The sequence below is a fragment of the Balaenoptera acutorostrata genome, chromosome 12 (genome assembly GCF_949987535.1).
Source record: "Balaenoptera acutorostrata chromosome 12, mBalAcu1.1, whole genome shotgun sequence".
NCBI lineage: Eukaryota > Metazoa > Chordata > Mammalia > Artiodactyla > Balaenopteridae > Balaenoptera > Balaenoptera acutorostrata.
In genome coordinates, this window is record NC_080075.1 from 8,834,739 (window position 1) to 8,853,237 (window position 18,499).

At 47.0% G+C, this 18,499-nt stretch overlaps 1 protein-coding gene across 10 annotated transcripts in view; it reads right to left on the reverse strand.

Annotated features, from left to right (window-relative positions):
* The window catches only part of INPP4A (inositol polyphosphate-4-phosphatase type I A), a 126,703-nt gene that overhangs the window by 46,488 nt on the left and 61,716 nt on the right, over nt 1-18,499 (reverse strand). For all 10 annotated transcript variants that reach the window (XM_057558124.1, XM_057558123.1, XM_057558119.1 and 7 more), the window contains 4 exons: nt 9,764-9,834; nt 8,623-8,831; nt 7,990-8,034; nt 964-1,082 (listed from right to left, as the gene is read on the reverse strand). In XM_057558124.1, coding sequence (XP_057414107.1) covers nt 964-1,082; nt 7,990-8,034; nt 8,623-8,728 — 270 coding nt within the window. In that variant the 5' untranslated portion in view covers nt 8,729-8,831; nt 9,764-9,834. The remainder of the gene's footprint in view (nt 1-963; nt 1,083-7,989; nt 8,035-8,622; nt 8,832-9,763; nt 9,835-18,499) is intronic.

Here is an 18,499-nt window from a genome sequence, read left to right on the forward strand (position 1 = left end):
ACAATGAGCTGGATGGGACCTCGTCCTCCGGGTACCGTCCTCGTCTCTCTGCTCTAACAGAGACCACACTCTGCTCTGTCTGCACGAGCCACGCTCATTCCCGCCTCCTCACCCACAGGATGGCAGACTCCTTGAGGGCAGGGACGGGGCCTCAAGGGTCTTTGTATCATCCGCAGCACCCAGCACTAGGCTTCATATGTAGGCAGTGCTCGACAAATGCTGAGAAAACAGAATTGTTGGCTTGAACTTGGAAATGCATTTCTAAGAGAATGAAAAAGTGTCTGTCTTCCAAAATGTGAAACTGGGAAAGAAGGGGAAATGCAATTTGTTTGGTGGAGATTGCCAGGGAGGAGATACTTCACCTAGAGGCTCACGTCACCAACAAAATCCAACAGGAGCTCACACCAGCCAACTCCTACACTTAGTTTCATAACTTACATGATGTGCTCATCTAAAGAAATTTTGTAAAATTCCCCAGGCAAATGCATATCATTTCATTTAATGTAAAAAGTAAACACATAGCACACATCTCAAAAGAATATAAAAATAAAAACCAATAAAAATAAAGGTATGCCTAGTAAGAGGGTTGGTTAAGAGTTAACACTCTCCAAACTCTGATTAATGAGCACACCTGTCCAAAAGTAGCAGCCAACTGGAGGTGACAAGGAAGAATCGGGTCTTACCTCTTAAAAGGCAATCAGCCTTAGAGGACCACTGTTCAGAAACAGCCTGCCAATAGACAATCAATAATAACTGCAAAGGATATGGCAAATATAAATGCCACCCAGACGAGTAAGTGTGATGAAAGATACCAATGTACTGAAAAGCCACGGAAGAACAGGGACGATCCACAGGAATGCAGCTGCAGCTACAGGTGCTCAGGCCACTGAACAGCCCTCCCGTCGGGATCAGAAACACTGTCACGGAGCCGCCGGAGGGAGGCCAGGGGCCAGCAGCACCCACCTCAATGATCTCCGTCTGCGCGTGCTTCGTCCAGAACGCCTGGGGTGGGGTGGTCACACTCACTGCTACAAAGCTATTTGGTTTTCGATCTAGTGATGGCGTATGCAGTTCACTGCAAGCTACAGAATTAAAACAATAGAAATAAAATAAATAAAATTAAATAAAAATAAAATAGAAATGAATCTTTAAAATCAGGCTCTAGTTAGTTCTCTGTTCCAAATGCACCCAAAGAAAGCAAGAGAAGTAAATGACACTCAAAGGGATGAGATGATCACATTGTCAGTTGTCACAGGGAGGTGATTTTTCAGATTAGAAGCAATCCCTTCTCATTCCTCCCCGCCTTCCACAGCCCCCAGGACAGCAATGCAGGCACTGCCAATGGAAGGCTCTCTACGTCCACGGAATGGATGACATAGGAAGGGTCTGACCCATAAAGTCTGACCTTAATAACTAATTGGAGCTAAGCAGCCACAGAGTTGATGAAATCAAGACCCAGCTACACACACCCGCATCCAGGACTTCCGCTGCCTTAGCTTATGGTGTCCCCAGATCTGTGTGTGATGTATGTTGGAAGCAAATTAAAATTCTATGGCAAAATAAATGAAGCTTTTTTTTTTTAAGGAAGTCATTGCTCATTTATTCTCCTTATAAGACTTACATCAAATGTAAGATTACTAAACATGTGACTTTTCAGAACAAAAGGTGCCCTGTAGAACTGTTTCAGTTAGAAAACGTACTAAGCATTTTGAAAGACTTAAGATAACTCTATCATAGAAGGGACCCACAGGAAAAATGATCATACGTCTTTGAATCTAACATGCTATCTATTGTGAAATGCATTATGAGAGGAAAAAAAAGGCCCACTGCCATTAGTCTATGATGTGCCACTGATTGTAAGACACTTTCTGATTAAAGAGATACTAAAAGATGAAAAAATATCCACCTTGTAACTGATGAAACATATGGTAAATCATTCAACACTCATAAAAAGAAGTGGCTTTTCTGGAGGGGCACTGAACATGCCCCACAGTGCTGTAAGCCTTTGGTTAATTCCCAGAGTTCAGAAACAATTGATTTTTTTAAAAAATTTTATAATTTTTCATTTTTATACAATTTCTAAAGGTTACTTTCCATTTACACTTATTACAAAATATTGGCTGTATTTCTCATGTTGTACTATACACCCTTGAGCCTATCTTACACCCAGTGGTTTGTACCTCCTACTCCCCCCACCCCTGTATTGCCCCTTCCAGCTCTCCCTACTGGTAACCACCAGTTTGTTCTCTATATCTGTAAGTCTACTTCTTTTTTGTTATATTCACTAGTTTGTTGTATTTTTTAGATCCCACATATAAGTGATATCATCCAGTATTTGTCTTTCTCTGTCTGACTTATTTCACTTAGCATAATGCCCTCCAAGTCCATCCATGTTGCTGCAAAGGACAAAATTTCATCCTTTTTTATGGCTGAGTAATATTCCATTGTATCTGTATATACCACATCTTCTTTATCCATTCATCTGTTGATGGGCACTTAGGTTGTTTCAATATCTTGACAATTGAAATAATTGATTTTGACCATTTTTTCATTGCCTTTATGAAGGAGAGGATTTTTAGAGGTCTTTATTCCTGCTCTCATCATTCTCATTGATTTTTAAAATGCTCACTGGTGATTTAAAATTCAGAAACTGATTTTTACTTCTGCAAATTAATTTACTTCTGAAAATTAATCTCTTTGTATTATCTTCTCATACATCTTCATGGATTTTCATTACTTATTGGAATATAATAAAATACAAAGACCTTAGGTTTTCAGTTCAATGAGTTTTGACAATCATATACACCCATGTAACCCTCATCAAAACAAGATACCTTTTCCCATCAGACAAGAAAGTTCCCCCCATACTTCCCAGTCAATTCCCCTATCTCTGCAACCACTTTCTGATTTTTATCACTTTTGTCCATTCTTGAATTTCACATAAACGGAACATTTTTAAGATTCCTCTGTATTGTTTATATACCAATATTTCATTCTTCTTTTTAAAAATTGAATTATATTCCATTGTATGAATGTACCAACATTTACTTATCAGTCCCGCTGTTAATAGACATTTGGGTTGTTTCCTCTGTATTGTTCCTCTGTATTGTTTATATACCAATATTTCATTCTTCTTTTTAAAAATTGAATTATATTCCATTGTATGAATGTACCAACATTTACTTATCAGTCCCGCTGTTAATAGACATTCGGGTTGTTTCCAGTTTGGAACTATTATAAATAAAGGTGCTATAAACATTCTTACATCTTTTTGTGAACATGTTTTCTTTCTTTTGCCTAAGTACCTAGGAGTGGGATTTCTAGCTTATAGTACAGGCTACACTTAGCTTTGTAAGAAGCTGACAGTCTTCTAAAGTGGCTGCATCATTTTACAATCCCACCAGCAATTTACGTGAGTTCCAGTTGCTCATAATGTTAAGCATCTTTTCACCATGTGTTTATTGTTCATTGTTATAACTTCTTTTGTCAAGAGTCTGCTCAAGTCTTTTGCTCATTTTTAAATCGAGTTGATTTTTTTTTAACTGTTGATTTGTAAGCATTTTATTCTGGATCTGTCCTTTGTCATCAGGTATATGGGTTGTGAATATTTTTTTTCCCAGTCTGCGGTTTATTTATTCATTTGCTTAAAGAGTTCTACAGTTTTTGATTTTTTGATTTTAGATTTTTAATTTTAGAGAAGAGCAGGCAGAAAAATGTCCCTCCCCCTAAAAAGTATCCACGTTCTAATCCCGGGAACCTGTGAATATATTATAATAATAGGCAAAAAAAAGACTTCATAGATGTGATTAAGGTCATGGAATCTTGACATGAAAAGATTATTCTGGATTATCTGGGTGTGCTTAATCTAATCACATGAGTTCTTAAAAGTACAAGTGGAAGGTGGAAGGGTGAGTTAGAAAGATGTAACAATAAAAAAAAAGAGAGACAGAGATTCTAAGCATGAAAGGCACTCAACCTGCCATTGCTGGCTTTGAAGATGGAGGAAGGGGCCACATCCACAGAATGTGAGTGGCCCTTATAAGTTGAGAACAGGCCTCAACCCAGTAGCTAGCAAAGAAATGGGGACCTCAGTCCTAAAACCACAAGTAACTCATTCTGCCAACAACTTGAATGAACAAGGAAACACATTCTCCCCTAGAGCCCCCAGAAAGGACCACATCCATGCTGAAGCTTTCATTTTGGTGTTATAAGATTCTAAGCAGAGACCCAGCTGAGCCCTCTGGGTTTCGGACCTAACAGAACTGTAAGATAATAAATTTGCATTGTTTTAAGGTGCTATGTTATGGTCATTTATTATGGCAGCAACAGGAAACTAAAACACAGAGTTAGTACTTTCTGCCAAGAAAGCTCTGCCAACCCTCAAGTTGTGGTTGTGAGTTATTTATTTTCTTCCAGAAGCTTTAAGGTTTTATTATTTTCTAAAAATTCTATTCTATTTCTTCTACTATGTCTGCCTCAACAGAAATCAGGGATTTGACTGTTCCATGTGCTCTCCCTCCTTTAAGCTACCCCCATCGGTGACCCTGGTCTGGTCTCTCTTGGCCTGCCCTCTCATCATGCGAGGTTAGAACATTTGAGTCTCTCAAGCGCAAGTGATGGCAGGTAGGTTGAGACACAGCAGGTGGCCCAAGGCTGGAAAGACTGATTATCAGCTTAAGGGCTGATGGGCCAACTGCCACTCTCAGAACACACCTCCCCACGGGTGACATTCTCTCCTGGCCTCGTCCCCACCCAGCCTGTCTAAATCTCACGCAAGGTTTAATTCCTAGCTCAGTTCCATGGCTTCCACGAAGCTTTCTCTCTTCAGCCCACAGTCACGTCTCCTTCTGTTTATCACTTACACATCACTCCTCTGGCATATTTCCATAGAAACCATTAATCTCTGATATGTGGGTCTTGTCTCTCCAACCAGAGCATCTGTAGTCCCAGCTGAATAAATGCTATTGATGTAAACCGGTAAAACATATTTCGAGTGCATATCATTTGACTCAGCAATTCTATATCCAAGAGTTTATCCTAGGGAAATAATCAGCAAAATGTATGAAAGATCCATGTACAAGTACGTTAACTGTGCTGGTGTGTTTATAATGGCAAACTGGAAAGACCTAAATGTCCAGCAATAGGAGACTGGTTAAAATAAATACAGCGCAGCCATACAATAGATTCCATGTAGGCATCTAAAACGATGAGGTGGCAGATCCACGTTTATTAAAATGAAAAGATGCCAGTGATATTTCCCTACATGAAAAAAAAAACCATGTTAAGAACACTAGGATGACATTTTTGTAAATAATTCCATCACCTCCACAACTAAAAATCGTCAAAAATTTCTGTATAACCCTATGTGGGTGTTAAAAAATATCTGGAAGAATATACACCAAAATGCCAACTGTGATTCTCTCTGTTAGGGTTTACATTTTCTCTATTAAAGGTTTTTAAATGAGTACTTTTTAATTTTAAACTTCTATTTTTAAGATAAAATATTTGACCATTCAATTATCTGACTCCTACTCCTCATCTTTTATTTTTTAAATTGTGGCAAAATTCATTTAACATAAAATTCACCCTCACTTTTTTAAGCTGTTTCTTCCTCCATCTGTCTAATTAATATGACTACATTACCGCCCTTGACTTGCCAGATTCAGAAATGTCCTGATTTCTAGATTTCTATTATAGCGGTGAAGATTTTTAACTTAATTATATCCACTCTCATTCTCTCTCTAAACTCAGTTTAGCTCAACTTTTTTGTTACATCCATGCTCTGCATTATTAAAGCTAAGTGAATACTATTCATTACGGGATTTCTTTCACTTCTCTCCTGTGTTGGACTCTGTTTCCTGGATCTTCTTTCTTCTCAGTTTATTCCCTCTTTTCGGTGGAGCACATCCTCCACTAACTTCCAGAGAAAGGATGTGGGGAAAGTAAATTTATTTGAGACTCTGTATGATGAAACAAATGTCTTCCTCCCTTCACACTGATTGATAATCTGGTTGAGCAGAGAACTGCAGGTTGGAGATATTTCTCCACTCATATCAAAGATGTGGCCCCACTGTCTTCAAGCTTCCAACGTCCCCAAGAATCGCCAGGCCAGTTCCATCCCCTGGGGAGGACCAGTTGGTTTTTGCCTCTCTGGAAGTTTTTAGGATCTTCATTTTATTCCCAGTGCTCTGAAATTTCACCGTGACGTGCCTTGTTATGGGCTCTGCGGTTCTGAGAGATGCTTGTATAATTTCTTGTTAATTTTGTCCCTTACATTCTTTCCTATTTTCTCTTCTAAATGTTGAGCCTCCTGAATTTGCTAATTTTCCATTTCTCTCCCATTTTCTAGTTTGCTCTTAAAATTTTACTTTCTGGGATAATTCCTCAAATATCTTCCAACCTTTATTGAATTTTAAAATACTCTGTTATATTTTAAGTTTCTCAGACTGTACATGTTCTTCAGTTGTTGTTTTTCTTCATAGTTTCCTGGGTTTTTTTATGGATACACCATCTTCTCTTGAGGATACACATTATAATTTCTTTGACGTTTTCTTCTTTCTTCAATGTCTCTGTTTCTTCCAAGTTCTATTTTTTTCTATCTTTCATGTTGTGGGCCTTCCACAAAGGTCTAGTGATCTATGCTTTCATTTTGTTTTGAATCACCACTGAGGTATAATTTGTATGTAAAACGCACCCACTTTAAGCGCAGCACTCGGTGAGTTTTGATCAGCATACATGCCCATAGACCCACCACCGCTGTCCAGACACAGAGCATCTCCATCACCCCAAAGGGCTCCCTGTGCCCCTTTCCAGTCAGTCCTCAGGCTCACTCCCAGATAACCATTAACCAGTTTTCTCTCACTACAGATTCATCCTTCTGAGTTTCACATAAATGGAATTACACAACACACGGCCTCTTATTACGGCTTCTTTCACTTTGCACGGTGCTTCTGAGATGCACCCATGGCGTGTGTGTATCAGTGACTGGTCCTTTTCCCTGCTGAGCGGCTGTCTGTTGTATGCATGTAACATAGTTAATCTTCCTGCTGATGGACGATGTTTCCAGTGCTGGATATTACAAATAAAGCTGCAATCAACATGCATGCACCAACCTCTGCGAGCACAAATAAAAGTCCGTTTGTTTCTAAGAATGTGGTATCAGGAGGCTGAGGTGTACGGTGGGCTCCGCGACAGTGAATGGGTGGCCGGCCGGCCTCTTTGCCTGGGTTCAGCATCTCTGTGTCTCTTTGGGGGGAGTGGGAGTGGGTAGTGGGTGGCTTACTTTCTCCAGAGAGAGCCTCCAGCCTGGAGGAATAAGCCCAACAGAAGGAGGACGAGAGGAAGAAGGGTAGGGAGGGCGAGGTGGGTGCGTGCCACTCAGCAGACTTCCACAGACAAGGGGAGAGGAACACTAAAGAGTGCCGGGCCTCGGAGCAGAAACTTCTGCGACGAGCCACGCTGCCCGAGCCCGGAGCCAGTGCAGCCCACGGCAGTGGTTGGTACACTCTCTCATCTGATGCTCGCGAGAGGGACAGCATCAGGGGTCAGCTCCTCCGCGCGTGGAGCAGGGATCCGAGGGCTAGAGAGCTAAATGCAACCCCACAGGGCCTTGTGGCCACGGGCGGACAGTGCTGGCCCTAAGCCCCGTTTCCTCACCCCTCCCTGCCCCTCCCAGGGGGTAGGAGAGGGGAGGGGAGGCTGTCTTTGCGGCTCTGGGTGGGCTTACCTCCCGCCCCTCCCCACTGCCAGCCGGCAGGGAGCACGTGCTGTGCGACACAAGCCCCGCAGGCAGGCAGGCGGCCCCCCGAGGTTCCCTCCCACCCACAGGAGGTTCACACCAGCCTCGGAGCTTCATCTCCCCGGAAGCACCTGGGCAGCAGTGGTGGCAGCAGCAACATCTCTGAGACACACTCCTGCCAGTCGTGGAGTGTTTGTTTTTGTTTTTAACCAACGTGTATTTTAAGACAAGAAAATTTAAAAGACACCTACCTAAGCTGAATTCTAGAATGGGCTCATCTGGATCTTGTATACTTCCTGGATAAAAAAGAAATGACAGAAAAAAAAATCACCCTTAATAAACTTTTCCCTGCTTTCAGATTTGATGCAAAAAACTCAACACACTGGTGGCAATCATTTCACAATATGTATAAATTAAACCATCAAGCTGTATATCTTAAACTTATAGTGATATATGTCAATTACTTCTCAATAAAACTGGGAAGAAAAACCCAACGCTCTGCTTTCTTTTCCCTCACAAACTGTTATAGGAGATGATTTCTTTGTTTGCTAAACATTTTATTTTGAGATTCCTAAGAAGTCTCTGACCCCAAGACCAAATCCCTTCCCACTCGGGTCTGCACACTCACAACACAAAGGGCTTTTATTACGGTCTGGGCACTTGCCAGACAGGCACTGTGGACATTCCCACGTTATCTATTGGCAAATGAGCCCTGGAGGTGCCCATGCAAACTGGAAGACTGATGGCGGGCAGGTTCCAGTGGAAGCAATTCCCAGGAAGAGGGCTGACTTCCCCCCATTCCAGTTCAAGCAGAGGGATGCCAGGCCTGGCCCTCCCAGCGCTGCCCCAGTATGGGACCCGCGGGCAGGCCCGGTGAGGCTCACCTGCCAGAGAGAGGCCAAGCATGTCGGCTGCCACATCGATGGTGGAAGCCCGCTGCATCGCACGGGCCCTGGTGCCATGGCGAGGGCTGTGCTCTCTTGCTGTCATGATGTCATTGGTGACGACGTGCTTCCTGTTCCTGGGTCGGACCACGCCGGATTCCCCGGGAAGCGCTGTCACCAGGTCCTAGTCCCCTAAGGTGGCAGTAGTCCTGAGAAATAAAAACACTGTTTTTTTTCAAAAAACAAACAACAACAACAAAAAAAACAAGGATGGTGACGAAGAGACACTGTGCCCTCACGGAGAGAGCACGCTGACCTACATGGACAAGATGCAGCAAAGCCAGGGTCCCCTGGCAATGAGGAGCCAGGACGGAGAGTCCGATGAGCTAGGCCCCGTCTAGTCACCTCCTCTGTACTCGCACACACGCCAGCACGGTCCGTCCGTGGGGTCCCGTAAAGAAATCATGTTCTCTCCAACAGAGACATGCCACATTAAATGATGGCTTAGATCTAATCATCGACTATGGCCTTTGATATTTTCTTGTTTGCTTTATTATGTTTTTCCACTGGCAAGTCTCAGAGCCTCTTTACAATCATAAATCAGCTCACTACCATCTCCGTTAGAAAGATAAGAGACGCAAGAAGAGGTCTGGCGCCCACTGACCAGGACAGCACAGCAGAACAGTGGAGACCAAAGGCATGTCTCCAACCTTGCTCTCTCCCTCCCAGGGGTACAGGAACTTCACATGTGTCAGACTCAGGCTTTCTTTCCCACAAAACGTGACAATCTACGCCCCAGTGGATAGTGCTGTGCTGTGGATATGGAGGTCTCTGGGCAAAGGGCCACTGCAGGCTGAGCCACACAGATGCTCCAGCCCAGCACAGAACTCACTTTCTGCTCTGAGAAGTGGGTTACCCAGCAAGGAGTGAGTTTCACATATTCTTCTAACCCTATATGCTACAATGCCTGCTGTCTCCGGAAGGAACCAACCTTTAGGAGATAAGATAATTAGATTAATAACCCCTCTCAAAGGTCCCCATATATCCAGACACCCCTGTCTTCTCAAAGTGCATCAATGCCTTTGCACCTGAAGGGCCTGTGTTCCCACTCTTGGGTTAATTCACCCAGCAACTAACTTACTGGACATGTTCGTTCTTGGACCAGTAGAGACACGTGGCATTTCTTCATAGAAGCACATCCAAATCCATCATCTAAAAACAGAAAATTATAAACTTAACAAGCTAGTCAAACATGGAGTTCTCGAGAATGCTTATTATAATGTACTGATATATGTTATAATTTTAATGCCTAGAAATGTGGGGAAGCCAAGAGCTACTACATGTTCCTTTGAGCTTCACGCCCCAATCTAACCTTTTGGCTCAAAAACAAAGGTTTTGCACAAAGCCCCAAAGAATGAGAAACGGAAAGTGCCCATTCCTATCCCCCGTCCTGGGGTGATCCAGGGGAAGGGGGGACAGCCCTAAAGGGCCTGCTGGGCAGCTGGGAAGTGGTTCAGGGAAAGGAGGAGATAAGGAGCCTGAGGCCCAGGCTTCCTGCTCACAAACGTCAGGCGCTGGGAGAACCTGGGTGCCTCTGAGGCTCTGCTTTTTGGTGTCTAAGATGAAGGTGGTTGCACCCACCTCACGGGGCTGCAGTGAGAAGCAAATGTGCAAGAATGGGAGCGGGCTCTGCAAACCCCACCTAGCTCCCAGCCCACCGCCGCTGCCTGGCCCCGCGCGCCTTCCCGCGGATCGGAACACCCAGGCTCCGGCTCGGCCCAGCACTGCTGGGGGCTGCAGGGCAGACCGCAGGGCCCAGAGCGAGAGCATCTGAAACTTCCAGAGTCCGTGGTGGAGACGACAGGAGGATCAGTGCGCGCAGCCCTCGGACAAACCCGACATCCCTGCAGGCTGTGCTCCTCCCCCCCCCCCCCCCCACTGGGGCCGCAGGGACCTTGGGCCTGGGCACCTCAGCAGAGAGGGCAGTAGCCTGGCCGGGGAGGCCCCGGAGAAGTCACCAAGGGGAAGACTCACCAGTCTGCTGACATCAAAAGGCATACGAGTCAAAAATATGCAATGACAGTGGAACAGACTGGGAAAGTACTTGCAGTACTAATATCTGTATCTTACAAGAATGTTTACACAACTTGACAAAAAAAACAACTCACTAAAAATGCAAGTGGCAAAAGGTATGAATTCATAAAAGAGGGATACATGTAGAAAATACTTTGGAAAAGTGACCAAACTCAATCATAATGAGGAAAGCAATGCTAAATACACCTTTAGTTACCTAAAGTAGGCATCTAAAAGAGGTTTGTTTGTTCTTCTAATGAGAATGTGCTTTGCTGGCAGACCTAGGGGAAACTCTATAGGGCTCTCCTACACTGTTGATAACATTTTAGAGAGGTTCGAGCATTTCAGAAACCAATTTGACATTATTTATCAAAATCCATAAACAATAACAAAATTCTGGCCAGTGGTCCAGAGATGCTAATTGTAGCACTCCTTGTAATGACAAACACTGGAACCAATCTAAATGCCCAGCTACAGATAAGTGCATTCTGGAACATCTATAAGAAACACTACCATATGGCTGTTAAAATGATCATAATAAAGGCAACACACATAAGAAGTCCTTCAACCTCATTAGTCATCAGGACAATGCTAATTGTAACCATGAGATACCTCTGCGTACCTACTAGAATAGCTAAAATGAAAAAGACAGACGGTACCAAGTGCTAGCAAAGATGTGGACAGAATAAATGGGGCCCTGATACACTGCTAGTGGAGTGTAAGATGGTGTAGCCATGCTGGAAAACTGGCAGTACCTCCCCACACTGAACGTGACCCGGTATGTAACTCAGAGTGCAACTGCTAACAGAAACACACACTTAGGGTCACCAAAAAAAAAGCTGCAAGGAACACTTAAAGCTGGGAATTCCCTGGCAGAATTCCAGTGGTTAGGACTTGGTACTTTCACTGCCAGGGCCCGGGTTCAATCTCTGGTTGGGGAACTAAGATCCTGCAAGCTGCACGGTGCGACCAAATAAAAAAATAAATCTAAAAAAAAAAAAAAAAAAAAAACCCCAACACTTAAAGCAGTAACATTTATAATATTCAAAAACTAGAAACAATCCAAGTGTCCATCAACAGTAGCATGGACAAAACAACACAGATGACTCTTAGGAACAATGTCAAGGGGGAAACCCAGACCCACGAGAGCATGTTCTAGGCAATTCCATCTCTGTGAAGTTCGGGCACTGGCCGAACGAGTCTGTGGTGTCAGAAGTCAGGACAGTAGTGTCTCTGAGGGGCAGGACTGACAGGGGAGGGTGTGAGGAGGCTTGTGGGCTCTGGTGTGTGCTGTCTCCTCATGTGGGTGCTGGTTCCCTGAGTGACTTTACTGTGGGAAATTCACTGCGTTGTGTATGAATGATCTTTACACCCAGTAAAAAGGCTGATTCCTTTAATGACTATAATAAAGACAGCATAGCATGAAAAAGTGTATATGTCAGTTCTGCATCTTGTGTGTTTTTAATGAAATGTTCTACCTGTTCTCTGGTTAAAGCCGTTTAAAAAGACAGGACAGAGCCAGCAGGAGATCACACCAAGATGATGGCCACGTTTGGGGGGCGTGACCACGGGGAAACGTTGTCTTTCTCAGCTTACTGCCATCCTCCCGCGTCACTGAAAGCTGCCGCCACGCTGGCCAGAGGTAGAGGCGGCACCCGGAGCACGACCTTTCCCTGTGTGTCCCCGGCACCCCCTCGCCCCGCCTGGCCGCCCTGCTCAGCTTGTTAGTGAGCTGCCGTCACCCCCCTTCACTCGGGACAGTGGAGACATGCCACCTAACAGAGGACAACATCTGTACCCCGGCATCCCGCCAGCCCGAGGGAGGCTCCCCACCCCCCTGCCCTTGCAGCATCCCCACCTGCCCGTCCCTTCCCCTGGAGGGTGGTTGGTACCGTGAGACTCTGGGGACAGAAATGCTTGAAGGGGAACATCTACAGGCTAATTTTACACATAACAGAATTCACAGATCAGAGAAGCTTTTAGTTCACAAGGACCTTAGAAGCCACCTCGTGGTTATTTGGGGGCATCTAATTAGGATCTGAGATTTAAGTCATCAGGACCCAGAACACGAAGCTGATTTGCACAGCTGAACTAGACTTCCCTTTATTAGTCTCATTAATTGAAGGTAATTCACCAAGGATTCTGATATTCCCAAGGTCCCTGGTTTTCCTCCTAGCCCCATTTGAAGACCAGAGCTCATTAGCAAGAAAAATGACTTAAAGAGGACAGAGAGGGTGTGGGAGTTGTTTAGGAGACTGGAATTTTTTTCTTCGGGGCAGGAGAGAAGCAGTAACTCATGAAACTAACTGCCTCGGCTCCTGACTCTCTGAGAGACGTGTGACCCCTCTTCCATCAAATCAGCAGCAAAGCCGATGACGTCCCTTCCGCCCAGTGGGGGCAGGGTGATGTGGCCGAGGGAGCATCAGCAAGTCCACGGAGAGGACGCTGTGACTCACACGGCTTCGTGGGGTTCCTGAGGGTCACCAATGACTGTCGGAAGTTTCTAGAGGAACCGGTCTTGGGAAGGCCTGCCCTCCTCCTCCACAGAACAAGGTGCCTCAGGCCTGGCAGGGGTCTGGAGGCCCCTCTGGCTCAGTAACCTCTGCTGAGCAGGAGTTGAGGGGGGAGGCCAGCTCCACTGGTATCTGTCAGAACACTGGGGTCTTCTCAAAATCATCTTAAAAGGAGTTGCATGATGAGCACGGAAATCCAGGCAGGGTGACTTCCTCAAGGTCAAGTGGAGGTAAAGGATGAACTACTGGCATCAACCCAAAGCCAGAAGCCCCCGTACCACTGGCTCTCTCCCTGCCATCCCAGCCCTCCCCACCCTATCGCTGTCACTGCTGTGGGCAGCAAACGGGCCAAGGGCAACCCTTCCCAGTGCTCTGCTCTCCAAGAGGGAAGGTCAGACGAAAGATGAGTCAGAGCAGCCCTTGAGGAGGAGGCTAGTTCACGAGTCAGAAAGAGGAAGCGCTTTCTCTCAAACCCCCCAATCCAGGATGGCCACGGTCACTGATGGATGAGGTGTCACACTGATCACTGGCACCGAAAATCACTGGTTATAACCCAAGAGAGACAGCTGCCCCTTCCTGCAGGAAGCCTCCCCTGCAGCCAACAGCCCTTCTGCAATGGAGCAGGACCCGGTGGGGCCCTGCTGGGTACAAGTCCTCTCTGTGTCCCCTGTTTCTTGTTTGTAGGAAATAGGCTTCTTTCAGCCTCCTTGACCTTCCCGGAGCTCCAAAGGGCAGATTCAAACAGCTGCTCATCCGGGAAGGGAGGGAATGCACAGATGAGGGAGGAGTACTCAAGAAACAACAGTGCAGCCTTGGGGCAGGGTCCTGGTTCCCCCTCCAGGGATATACATAACAAAACATCTCTGAGTTCTTCTGCAGGAACTAAGACCCCACCCAGGTGGAGGATGGTAACTTCTGGCTGAGCACCAGATTCCTGGAGCACTGCCCTGTCACCTCACCACCAGCCAATCAGAAGAAAGTCTGCACAAGGTGGAAGATAAAGAAGACTCTGAGCCCCTCCCCAAATGATTGTTCTTTAAAAACTTTCATGGCCGAGCAGAATCTTTGGAGTTGGTTTCTGGACACAAGTCCCCCATCTCCCCAGGTTGCCAGCCTCCTGAACAAAGCAGCCTTTCCGTTCCAGCCAGCACTTGGCTCTCGAGTATTGGCTTCCGGGCATCAAGCAGCCAAACCTGAGTTTGCTAACATTTCCTCGCAGAGGCTTGCTAACCCACTAGGCGGTCTACACCTCAGGACGATGCACTTCCTGTGTGGCAGCAGGAGAGCCAGCCACGCACCTGTGTCTCGTGGACGCCAGACCTAAAGTCCTTGCTTCCTCCATATCCTCCTGGGCACCTAGCTCAAGCCTAAACATAGAAGAGGAATCTAACAAGCACCTACTGGGTAAGAAACCATCAAGGTCCGAGGCAGACCACACCTGACACCAGGCTCACTGACGGACTGGTCCCTCCAGCGGCGTGTGACCACTGCAGAAGGATGTACACCAGCTTAGATGCAGACAGTGAAGTGGTTGTGGGATCCCCTCTTCCCTGGACTCCCAGCTATGTGCAGAGGCCTGGTGGGCAATTCCACGGCCCCAGGGTGAGGTGGGGTCACTCAGTGGAAGGAAACTAGGTCCCCAGACTGTGGGGCAGGCAGAGCCCCCGCCCCACCACTTCCCCACACACGACCTATGCTGAGCTTAACCTGACTAAGAAATAAACCTGTGCTGCGGGAGACTGGGGGGGGGGGGGTAGGTGGTTGTTATAGCAGCTAATGTTAGTTACCTTGACTAAAGTCTGGCGCTTTCCAGGCACTCAATAAACGGTTACGATGAAAATAAAAATTACAGGGGCTTCCCTGGTGGCGCAGTGGTTAAGAATCTGCCTGCGAGTGCAGGGGACACGGGTTCAAGCCCTGGTCCGGAAAGACCCCACATGCCGCGGAGCAACTAACCCCGTGCACGACAACTACTGAGCCTGCACTCTAGAGCCCGCGAGCCACAACTACTGAGTCCACGCGCCACAACTACTGAAGCCTGCGCCTAGAGCTCGTGCTCCTCAACAAGAGAAGCCACCGCAATGAGAAGCCCGCACACTGCAACGAAGAGTGGCCTCCGCTCGCTGCAACTAGAGAAAGCCCGCGCGCAGCAATGAAGACCCAATGCAGTCAAAAATAAATAAATAAATAAATGTTTTTAAAAATAATAAATAAACAAAATAAAAATTACAACCACAAGTTAAAACTTACTGCACGATGGGCTTCCCTGGTGGTGCAGAGGTTGAGAGTCTGCCTGCCGGTGCAGGGAACATGGGTTCGAGCCCTGGTCTGGGAAGATCCCACATGCCGCAGAGCAACTGGGCCCGTGAGTCACAACTGCTGAGCCTGCGCGTCTGGAGCCTGTGCTCCGCAACAAGAGGGGCCACGATGGTGAGACGCCCGCGCACCGCGATGAAGAGTGGCCCTCACTTGCCGCAACTAGAGAAAGCCCTCGCACAGAAACGAAGACCCAACACAATCATAAAATAAAATAAATTAAAAAAAAAAATGCAAACCTTTAAAAAAAAAAAAAAAAAAAAGAGTGGCCGCAACTAGAGAAAGCCCTCGTGCAGAAACGAAGACCCAACACAACCAAAAAATAAATAAATAAATTTATTTAAAAAAAAAAAAAAAAAGGGGCTTCCCTGGTGGCGCAGTGGTTGAGAATCTGCCTGCTAATGCAGGGGACACGGGTTCGAGCCCTGGTCTGGGAAGATCCCACATGCCACGGAGCAGCTGGGCCCGTGAGCCACAATTGCTGAGCCTGCGCGTCTGGAGCCTGTGCCCCGCAACGGGAGGGGCCGCGATAGAGAAAGGCCCGCGCACCGCGATGAAGAGCGGTCCCCGCACCGCGATGAAGAGTGGCCCCCGCTTGCCGCAACTGGAGAAAGCCCTCGCACGAACCGAAGACCCAATACAGACAAAAATAACAAATAAATAAATAAATAAATAAAAAAGAAAATCCTTAAAAAAAAAAAAAAAAAAAACACTTACTGCACGATGCTTGGGAAAGAATGATGTTTTGTGCTCTGGATGAGGTAGCCCAGTTCATGAGAAAAACACCCACAGGTGGCAGGAAGAGTTCCAGGAAGTAAGAGGAGCACAGAGAAGTAAAAAATCCACTTTAGCAGGTCGTCAACCAGACAAATCTGTCATTCCCTCTCTAGCTCCAGGTCAGGCTCGGGACACCCTGATTTCTCTCCTGCCCCTCTCCCACCCCGATATCCCCTGGCGAGGCCTGGACCTCACCACTCCAGACATACCCTATGGTGGAGGCTGGCCTTAATATTAGTTGAGAAAGCAAGTTCTCTGAGGTGGCCTCAGAGCTGTTAATCCAACCAAGAGAGAAAAAGGGACCCATCACTACCACTGCCACCAAAATCAACCTCTGGTCCCACGAGTTCCCTGGAGTCCGCTGGGAATTGAGGCCACCCAGGGCTCCCTGGTCTACACCCAAGAGGAAACTTGATACGCTGGGGACTTCTGGGCCACCAATTCCTTAAAGCCCAGCAAATAAGAGAATGACAACAGCGTGGGTGCAAACTCCATGGCGTGGGTACAAACCTGGGGGCGGGCACACAGTGGCTGGGGGGCAGCTGCCAATGACAAAAATTGAATGGGCAGAGTCATGGCAGCTGGGGTAATAGGGATGGGCAAGGCCAACACAGAGGAACAGGAGCAGTGTCTCTGCAACGGCCAAGGGCAAGGGTGAGCAGCGAACCGAAGGCTGCGCTCCAGGGAGAAGGCAGTGCTGGCCAGAGTGCAGGCTCAGAGCGCCCAACATCCAACAGCTCGCGGGCATCTGCCCAGGTCAGTCACCAGCAAAGGAAGAGCCGGCATACGGGCAAGGACCAGGAAGGCCCGGACTGTGAATGTTCCAGAACAACAGCCAATGGCAGCAGAAAATTCCTCTGGCTTATATTAGGAACCGATGAATGTGTGCTTCTACAGGAAGACTCAGAAATGTAAATGCTGTCAGTCAAGTTCCGATGCAAGGAAAGTGACAGAATGGCTGTGGTCGGAGAAGCCTGCTGCCGGAGTGAGGGGAACACACACCTTTCCTGAACAGAAATCATGAGCAGGCTGCCAAGGAGGGTTACAGAAGAGACGTTACGCTACGGAAACCTCCGCCACCTGATGTAAAGCCGAGTCGGGCTGTGGGGTGGGAAGGAGCCACCAAAAGCAGAGCACAGGGTGGGTTCCAGGAGGCGGGGCAGGAGGAGGGGCCCTGGGGGTCAGGGCTCCTTTATTCTAATTTGCTCACCTTGGGGACTTCTCCGCCCACTGGATGCTCCACCCGCCCCCCCCCACCCCGTGCCTCTCCCCACCCTAAAATGCGTAAGAGGGGAAGCTGGGACGAAGTGAGAGAGTGGCATGGACATATATACACTACCAAGTGTAAAACAGATAGCTAGTGGGAAGCAGCCGCATAGCACAGGGAGATCAGCTCCGGGCTTTGTGACCACCTAGAGTGGTGGGATAGGGAGGGTGGGAGGGAGACACAAGAGGGAGGGGATATGGGGATATACATGTATACGTATAGCTGATTCACTTTGTTATACAGCAGAAACTAACACAACACTGTAAAGCAATTATACTCCAATAAAGATGTTTAAAAAAATGCATAAGAATAGTGGAAGTGGGCTTCCCTGGTGGCGCAGTGGTTGAGAATCCGCCTGCCATTGCAGGGGACACGGGTTTGAGCCCTGGTCTGGGAAGATCCCACATGCCACGGAGCAACTGGGCCCATGAGCCACAACTACTGAGCCTGCGCGTCTGGAGCCTGTGCTCCGCAACAAGAGAGGCCGCGACAGTGAGAGGTCTGCGCACCGCGATGAAGAGTGGCCCCCGCTCGCCACAACTAGAGAAAGCCCTCGCACAGAAACGAAGACCCAACACAGCCAAAAATTAATTAATTAATTAATTAATTAATTATTTTTTTAAAAGGCAGATGCTTGCTTTAAAAAAAAAAAAAAGAATAGTGGAAGCAAGCAGGTCTTCCTTTTTTTCTGTTTAAAAGAGCCAACTACCTAGGAAAGATCTTAATTTTTTAAACAAGTCAAATATGCCTCCTCACCACAAAAAGCCAGGAATGCTGGCTGCGGCAAAGGCCAGAGGCCCCAGGAACAGAGACCAGGGCGGAGGGCACCTGGGAGGGCTCTGAGGGGGCACACAGGCAGGCCTTGAGCTTGGCCCCAGGCCCGTGCTCTGGCCCCCGCCCCGTGCTCTGGCCCCAAGCCCACCAGGCCCCA